This window comes from Choloepus didactylus, chromosome 7, assembly GCF_015220235.1.
Source record: "Choloepus didactylus isolate mChoDid1 chromosome 7, mChoDid1.pri, whole genome shotgun sequence".
NCBI lineage: Eukaryota > Metazoa > Chordata > Mammalia > Pilosa > Megalonychidae > Choloepus > Choloepus didactylus.
In genome coordinates, this window is record NC_051313.1 from 121666645 (window position 1) to 121675876 (window position 9232).

At 46.3% G+C, this 9232-nt stretch overlaps 1 protein-coding gene across 1 annotated transcript; it reads right to left on the bottom strand.

The window, feature by feature from the left end:
• Positions 1–529: 529 nt before the first annotated feature.
• LOC119539493 (popy Class I histocompatibility antigen, A-1 alpha chain-like) lies at positions 530–3741 on the bottom strand. The gene is made up of 8 exons (XM_037843125.1): positions 3584–3741; positions 3174–3443; positions 2645–2920; positions 1768–2043; positions 1532–1645; positions 1110–1142; positions 891–938; positions 530–725 (listed from the first exon to the last, which is right to left on the bottom strand). Exons 1-8 carry the CDS (start codon positions 3645–3647, stop codon positions 721–723), a joined length of 1086 nt encoding a protein of 361 aa, XP_037699053.1. The 5' UTR covers positions 3648–3741; the 3' UTR covers positions 530–720.
• Positions 3742–9232: the final 5491 nt, after the last annotated feature.

Below are 9232 nucleotides of genomic sequence, written 5' to 3' on the forward strand. Positions count from 1 at the left end.
TTTAGAAATTGTATTTTAGTGTTTTAGGCTGAAATTTTGTGAAATATGCTTTTATATTAGAAGGAATAACTGTTTTTTTACCATTATAACACAAATCATTAGTTGGTATATGAGAATAACAAGACTTCTTAGCTGTTTGATCTTTACAGAGAGAGGGAGTCAAAGTTCTTATTATCAGATTCTTTAGTAGAGATATTATTTTATGATATTGGTTTGACAATTTGTACTTTTACTGTTTTTTAAATTGTATTAGTTACTTTTGATGTCTTTTTCAATTTTAGGTTTTTGCAAGGACCCTTTTGACTAGGTCTTTTGACTTCTTAATTTTAAAAACTGGTAGGCTAGCAAATTTACATTATTATTTTTTTATTTAATTGCTTTCGAAGTTTTGATATTAAAGCAGAGGTAGAAGTTCACATATTGTTTTTAAAGTATAATTTTTTTTTTAACTTACAGATTTCTTTGTCTTTCTTGAGACAGTTTGCTGTAGCTAACCATACCACACATAAAGGCTACCTGGCTGCAGCTATAGCTTATTAACAATTTTAATGATACTTTGTAAATTTAGGCTAATTATGAAGAATAGTTTTTAAGAAAGTATACAGCTGGCATATTTAAATTCACTGAGTTTGCAGTATTGCAAAGGAAGGAGGTTCCTGAAGTCACAAGTCGGGGAGTGAACAACACTTGTATCACTTGATCCCACACAAGGCAGCTTTCTCACACTACAGAAGAAAATAAACAAGAAAAAGTTAGGACCATCACTGTAAATGTTGATATTATGAACAGCCCCATACATACACAAATGTCTGAATCAAAGGAATCCCATGACCCAGGCAGGTCCTGTCTGCCCCAACCCCTCTGCCATTTCAGCCCCTCCAGGGTCTCACCTTTAGGAACTATGAGACACACATCTGAGCCCTGGGTGCTGTCGCTGCCTGGGGAGAAACAAAAACAGGATCTGGTCAGAGCCCACAGGGGAGATGTGTGTGAAGGGGGAATAACGTGGCGGGTGAGCTTCCCCACAGGCTCCCGTCTACACTCCCCCAAAGTCTCAGGGATCAGACTTACACCCTCCACACCACCACCCCCTCCATCCCAACACTTACAAGCAGCCTGAGCGTAGCTCCCTCCTTTTCCACCTGTTGGAAAAAAACACTAGTGAGAGGCAGGACAGGGGGTCCTAGGGAACTAGTCCTGGATCCCAGGGAAGCTTCCAGAACTGTGACTGCAGACCCAGGGTAGGATCAGGAATCATGAGGAAAGGAGATGGGTGGGGACTGGACTCTCTGTCCTCCTGGAGGTCTGTCCTAAGCAGGGACCTTCCCTCTGACTGCTGGGAACAGGTGCTTCAAAATCATCACTGGAGGAACATTATCCAAATTAAGTGTAGCTAACAGGCCCCAGACTGGATAAGCACATGTATGAGGAGGGGATTCACAAACCAGGGAAGGGGACAGAGCAAACAGCTTCCCGGGGCCAGAAATCTCCCAGTGGGACAAAAAACCTCAGACCCCGCCCCCTTCCCTACCTGAGCGCTTCTTCCTCCAGATCAGAACTCCAGCCACCACAGGCACTACAGCTCCAAGGAGAACCAGGCCAGCCACGATTCCCACGATGGGGATGCTGGGCTGGGAAGGCGGCTCTGAGAAGGGAAGGGAAGGTCAGGGGCCCTGACCCCAGGCCTCAGCCCTGACCCTGCTGGAGGAGCTCAGAATGGCTCCTGCTCTCCCTGAGAAGAGGCCCCACCCTCATCCCCCTCCTTACCCCATCTCAGGGTGAGGGGCTCAGACAGCCCCTCGTGCCGCACATGGCACATGTATCTCGGCTCCTCTCCAGAGGGCACCACCACAGCTGCCCACTTCTGGAAGGTTCCATCCCCTGCTGGCCTGGTCTCCACAAACTCTGTGTCCTGGGTCTGGTCCTCCCCGTCCCGCTGCCAGGTCAGCATGATCTCCGCCGGGTAGAAGCCCAGGGCCCAGCACCTCAGCGTGACCTCATGGTCAGAGACAGGGTGGTGGGTCACGTGTGTCTTTGGGGGATCTGTGGGGAAGGTCAGAAACTTCAGGAACTTTCCATTAACTCTCATGGCCATTTGAGCAGCCCTCATGTGACCAACCATGACAGTTTTGGTGGGGGAGACTGTGCATACCCCAGACACAACCTGGACTGAGGGATCCAGGATAAATCCTACTCTTTGGAAATTCTAGGATCAGGGTGAGACAATCCAGAGTAGGAGGCTCCAGTATCTGAGAGATCAGGACTCCTAGATATGATCCGCGCGGAGGCTGAATGACTCAGCAGTGTTGGAGTCAGACCTCCAACGACAATGGGTGTCGGGCAGAGAACACTGACGGAGAACGTCCCAGGCGGGTCCCAAGGCTGCCAGGGTCAAAGGGAACTGCAGACCAGTTACTTCAGGGATCATCTCTCACCGTCGCGGGAAATGCTGGATCCCTTCATTGTCCCTGACAGAGGTCGGACTCTCTGGGCGAATCCCTCTTTGGTTCAGGGTCTGGAAACCCAGGCCGCTCCTCCGGACCCAAAGCAGGACTGATCCTATTTCCTCCTCCCTGTGGGACCCCAGATCAGGACGCAGCCCCCGCCCAAGGGAAATCCGGGAGGCACCCCCGACCCCTGGTACCTGTGCGCTGCAGCGTCTCCTTCCCGTTCTCCAAGTATCCTAGGAGCCCCTCCACGCACTCCCCCTCCAGGTAGGCCCTGTCTTCCTCCGCCTCCCCGGCCGCCTCCCACTTGCGGTGGGTGATCTGAGCCGCCGTGTCCGCCGCCGTGTAGGAGCGCAGATCCTCGTTCAGGGCGATGTAATCGGCGCCGTCGTAGGCGTACTGACGGTACCCGCGGAGGAGGCGCCCGTCCGGCCCCACGTCGCAGCCGAACATGACCTGGATAGTGTGAGACCCTGGCCCCGCCCCCCAGGTCAGCCCCGCCCCCTTAGCCCCGCCCCCCGCCCCGGCGGTGATTTGCTCGGAGCCTGTTTTGATCTAAACTGAAAATGAAAGAGTAAAATTCCCTCCCGCTCTTCCCGGGTGGGTGGGGTCCCGCGGGTCGTGTGGCCTCGGGGTGAACCTCGGACCCGAAATTCGGGGCGACCCCGCCCCGTCCGTGAGGAACCCCGGAAATCATGACCTTTGCCCCGGGTCCGCGTCGCTCACCGGCCTCGCTCTGGTTGTAGTAGCTGCGCAGGTTCCGCAGGTTCACTCGGTGAGACTGTGCGTTGCCCTTAACCCGCCGCGTCTCGCGCTCCCAATACTCCGGCCCCTCCTGCTCCATCCACGGCGCCCGCGGCTCCATCCTCGGATTCGGGTCGTCGCTGTCGAAGCGCACGAACTGCGTGTCGTCCACGTAGCCGACGGCGATGAAGCGGGAATCCCCGCGGTCGGGCCGGGACATGGAGGTGCTGAAATACCTCAGGGAGTGGGAGCCTGGGGGCGGGGAGTGGGGTGAGACCAGGTCCGGGATCGGGGTCGGGGTCGGGGACGCGGCTTCCCGGGGTCCTTCCCCGCCGGGCGCTCCCCTCGCTCCCCCTCCGCGGGGACAGTTTCCCCCCCGGCCCCGCACTCACCCGCCCGGGTCTGGGTCAGGGCCAGGGCCCCCGAGAGCAGCAGGAGGAGGGTTCGCGGCGCCATGGCCGGGATCTCCGGGTCTGGGGAGAATCTGAGTCCGGGCGGGTCCGCGGGGACGCTGATTGGCTTCTCCAGAAACCGGAGCCGCAATGGGAGTGAGCCCTGGGCTGCGTCATGAGTGTCCGGGCAGAAGGACCTGACACGGGTTGTGAGAGGGAGAAGTGAAACTCGGGGAGACGGGGACTCCCCAGCGCTCGGCCTCCCCACCCCACACACCAACCTCGGGGCCGGGACCCTGAGAGCCGAGAGCCGAGACCCGGGTCCTGGGACTTGCCCTGACCCTCTCCCCCTGCACCGAGCACTCTGTGTCTCATTCTCTCGGTGAATCCTGGTCTTCCTCTATTGATAATTACCATATAAGAAATTAAAACAGAATTTAAAAATATTAATTCTTTTAGCATAATATTAATACTAAAACCCATTACACTTTGATAACTATTTCCAAAATAAAACAATGTAATGAGAAGAGTGGATCGTTTTACATTTTTTCACGTCTCTTTCTTGTCCCTCTCAATAGAACTCACCTGGACTTTTGACATGACATTCCATGTTATTTTGGCTTGAACAAAAAATTCAGCCTGGCACAAATATGTTGTTGGAAAAGAGTATTTTAAAATGTCAGGTGAGCTTTGACATTCATCTTTGATACTATGCAAAAGTTCACAACAGGGAGTTTCTTAAAGGTGAGTTGCAGTCTGAAATCTTTTTATTGAATATTGTCACAATAAAATCCTAAAGTCTGTCTTTGCATACTGAATGGATCTTGTACTAATGCATGTTTATTTAAAGTAATTCATTTGCTCTCTTGAGATATGTGGATCTGCCAGTATGCACACATCTCATTACATATTCCAAAAGGTCATACTTGTTACACTTAACCAGAAAAGGTATAAACACTGGAAAGCTGTCAAGCTTAAGGTGATGGATACAAATTTTTCAGAATTCTAAGTTTCCTTTGAGAGCTTGCCTTTTATCATTGGCAAAAAATACTGTCAATGGATTTCCATGAGGTGACAGATTCACACTGATCATTTTCAAGAAAGTGATTGTGCAGTATTCAAATCCTAAGCGCCTTGATTTCAGTCAATGATGCATTCAGATAAAAATCAGTTTACCATAAGCAAAGAGGCCAGTTCAGTTCACACAAATTGTTTTCTTTTGGACAAATACGGTACTTTGAAATGTAGCACAAGTGCTTTATGTGAACTTCACACTTCATAGAATAGAAAAAGACCTGAAAGTGCCGGGACTCAGTGTCTGGCTTCAAGAAAAGAACTCAGGCCCTTTTGTCCATTTCCAAAAACTGTTGTATATGTGGACCAAGCTTCATCTTCATCTTTTGGGGGCCTCATCATTTATTACTTTCATGTCAGTTCTTTGATACTTTTAAGAAGATGGCCTTGTATTTTACATGACATTTTTAAACTTGTCAGTGAGAGGATTTGTCTGCATAATCTAGCTCACTTTTTCCAGAAATAGAAATTGCAAGGCAAAATAATTCAGTGAAAGATCATTGATCCTAGGGTAGAGAATCAGAATGTGGCTCCTAACACATGAACTGGACATGATCTGTTAAGTTTTGTACAAGTATACAAGATTTTAAGGTAATTTATTTTCTGCAAACATGACTCAGGCAAACACAGGAAAATTCAGAAGGTACTCAAGAATGTGCTAAGGTAAGTCTCATTGCCCCTTCTACAAGCCCCAGCCACCAAAGTCGTCATCTCACAGAAACCATCACTGTTAGTAATTTCTCACTTCTCTTCCCAGAAAAATAAATTGTAGTATTAATGTATGTGGTTGTGTCAGTGAAAACCCATGCCAAAGAGAGAAAGTATTTCAAATCACATTTCTGTAAGGAATTTCTATCCAGGACACACTAAGAACCCTTAAAACTCAACAATAGGGAAAACAAACAACCCTGTTTTTAAATGGGCTAAATTGTGAACAGACACTTCACCAAGGAATATATACAGATAGCAAATAAGTACATAAAAACATTCTCAGGATCACCTGTCATTAGGGTAGTGCAAACGAAAACCACAGAGAGGCCTCTACAAATACCCATACAAGTGGCAAAAATTAAAAATGAAAGACAGAAACTGGTGTATTAGTTTCCTATTGCCAGTTGTTCTAGTTTGCTAATGCTGCCGGAATGCAAAACACCAGAAATGGATTGGCTTTTATAACGGGGGTTTATTTGGTTAAAAAGTTACAGTCTTAAGGCCATAAAGTGTCCAAGTAAGTCATCAACAATCAGGTTCCTTCACTGGAGGATGGCCAATGGTGTCTAGAAAACCTCTGTTATCTGGGAAGGCACGTGGCTGGCATCTGCTCCAGAGTTCTGGTTTCAAAATGGCTTTCTCCCAGGATGTTCCTCTCTAGGCTGCAGTTCCTGAAAAATGTCACTCTCAGTTGCTCTTCGGTGTTTGTCCTCTCTTAGCTTCTCCAGAGCAGGACTCGGCTTTCATGGCCGTCTTCAAAATGTCTCTGTAAGCTGAAGCTCCTGTCTCAGCTTCTGTGCATTCTTCAGTGTCCCTCTTGGCTGTAGCAATCTTGCTCCTTCTGTCTGAGCTTATATAGTGCTCCAACAAACAAACCAAGGCCTGTGCTGACTGGGTGGGTCCACACCTCCATGGAAACTATCCAATCAGTGTTATCAACCACAGTTAGGTGGGGCACATTTCCATGGAAACAACCTAATCCAAATGTTCCAACTTAATCCCCACTAACATGTCTGCCCCCACAAGACTGCATCAAAGAACATGGCTTTTTCTGGGGGACACAATACATACAAACCGGTATACCAGTAGAACACATTGTCACAAATGTGGTATCTTTAAACAATAGTCATTATTTTCTCATGATTCTGGAGACCAGAAATCCAAAATCAGTATCCCTAGGCTGAAATCAAGGTGTCGGCCAGGCCTCACTCCCCCTAGAGGCTCTAGCAGAGAGAGAATCTGTTCCTTGCACTTCTGTTTCTAGTGGCTGCCAGCTTCCTTGGCCTGTGGCTGCATCACTCTATATCTTCAAGGCCAAGATCATCAAATCTCTTGGCTCTTCTTTCACATCACCTTCTCCTCTGTGGATAGAAAATCTCCCCCTACTTCCCTGTGATAAGGACCCATGTGATTGTCTGTGGGGCCCACGGGGATAATCCTGTCTAATGTTCCCATCTCTAGATCTTTAATTACATGTGCAATGGCCCTTTATGTCATACAGATAACAGTCACAGATTCCAGGGATTAGAATGTAGAGATCTTTGGCTGGGGGTATATTTTTCAGTCTGTCTCAACTGATAACAGCAACACCAGCAGGGACGTGGAGCCACAGGGACCCTCATTCACTGCTGGTAGGAAGGCCAAAGGGTCCAGCCACAATGGAAGGCTTTTGACAAGTTCTTAAAAAGCTAAATATGGACTTAACATACAACCCAGCAATTCTACTCCAAGGTTTGTACACAACTAATTTAAAAATTGATATTTATGCAAAAACTTTCACATGAATATTTATAGTAGCTTAATTAGTAACCATCAAAAACTCGAAGCAAACAAGTTGTCCTCCTATATGTGAATGGGAAAACAAATGGTGGCAATCCATTCATCCATAGTATAGAATACTACTCAGCTGTCAAAAGGAATGAGCTATTAATCCATGCAACAACATGAATGAATCTTAAATGCCTATTGCCAGTGAAGGAAGCCAGTCTGAGAAGGCTACATGTTGTATGGTTCCATTTACATGAAATCCTGGACAGGCAAGACTATAGATACTGAAAGCAGATCCGTGGCTGTCATGTGGTTGGGGAGGGAGAAAGGTTGTCTGTGAAGCTAAAGGGATTTTAGGGCCCTGACAGTACTGTGTATGGTATTGCAGAATAGATACAAGATGTCATCCATTTGTTGAAACCCATAAACCTAAAGGCACAAAAAGTGAACCCTGAATTGTGCAAAAAAAAAAAAAAAAAATCATCCAGGCAGACGGAATCCAAGGATGGCAAGCAGACTGTAACAAAAGGATCCAGCTGTATTACAGGTACATGACATAACCTCACTGAAGGAGGTTAGAAGGAGCTGCTACCTTAAGTAACTTTGGAAATAACGGGAAACTATAAGTCTAAAGACAAAAGGAACTATATATAAGCACTGTCCTGTCATTGGTAAAGTTCTTTCTCATGAGGGTAGGGTTAATAATTCTGAAATTGCTGTACATGTGTATTAGGATTGAACATTAAGTAATAATATGATGGGTGATAAGAGCCAGCTTTCTCACTGTAGATGTGAGAGGTTAAAAATAAGTAAGGGGGAAAGCCAGAATAAAATATATGACACTGGATTAGAGTTCGAGACATCAAAATCAACTCATGTTTAATCTAATATGGCTACTGGTTGTATATATTATGTCCCCCAGAATGCACCATGTTCTTTGATACAATCTTGTGGGTGTAGGCATATTAATGTTTATTAGGTTGGAAACTATTGGTTCAGTGTTTCCATGGAGATGTGACTCAATCAACTGTGGGTGAGACCTTTCATTGGGTTATTTCTATTGCCATGTTGCCCCACCCATTCAGGGTGGGTCTTTATTGGATCACTGGAGTGTTTTAAAAAGAGTCACACAGGTCCAGACGCACAGCAACTGAAAGTGACATTTTGGAGAGAAGCTGCAGCCGAGACAGACATTTTGAAGACGGCCTTTGGAAGCTGACACTGACATTTTGGAGAATGCCATTTTGAAACATAACTTGGGAGCTAGCAGACACCAGCCTAGTGCCTTCCGAGGTAACAGAGGTTTTCCAGATGCCAATGGCCTTGCTCCAGCGAAGGTACCCTATTGTTGATGCCTTATCTTGGACGCTTTATGGCCTTAAGACTGTAACTTTGTAACCAAATAAACCCCCTTTATAAAAGCTGATCCATTTCTGGTATTTTGCATAATGGCAGCATTAGCAAACTGGAACAATAGCTTAATATAAATATTGATGTATGTGTGTAAATATGTATATTATAGATATGTGTGCATACAAGCATTAGTATACACACATATTTCCTAGTTCTCTCTACTGAGAGGGCCTAGAAGCAATGACTCCCCAATAGCAATGACCAAACCCAGTGCCTAACCTCAGTTCCTAATAGCATTATCTAAAAAATTGTACCAAGGCTCCTTAGAGAAAAGGCTGTATCTAAGGGTGGGGTAGGAAATATACAAGATGAGTCTGGAGCACCTGATAGTGCCAGAATGTGAGTATTGCAAAAAGCATAAAACCATGGGGAAATGTCAAAAGGACTCAGGAGTCAACTGGAAGAATTCCCAGTAGCCAAAACTGGAATAATTGGAAAAATAAAATAAATAACACAATATTGGATTATCTCCAAATTATGAAACCAATATTCATGAGTCCAGAAATGAATGAATAAATAAACAGGGGAGAAGAGAAATTTCCCATACAGAAGCATTCCAAATGATCCAGTTAGATAATCCAGTCTCAATGAGATGACCCTAACTCCCCACCCTTCAAGGGGGCTGCACAGATGACTTCCCTTCTAAGAGTACAGTATGGAAGGGGGTTTGAACAATAACTTAAC

Coding starts and splice junctions, on each gene's coding strand:
- LOC119539493 (XM_037843125.1), bottom strand. CDS start 3,647: ATGGCGCCGCGAACCCTCCTCCTGCTGCTCTCGGGGGCCCTGGCCCTG. Junction 3,444..3,583: donor CCTGACCCAGACCCGGGCGG/GTGAGTGCGGGG, acceptor CCCCGCCCCCAG/GCTCCCACTCCCTGAGGTAT. Junction 2,921..3,173: donor CTACAACCAGAGCGAGGCCG/GTGAGCGACGCG, acceptor GGGCGGGGCCAG/GGTCTCACACTATCCAGGTC.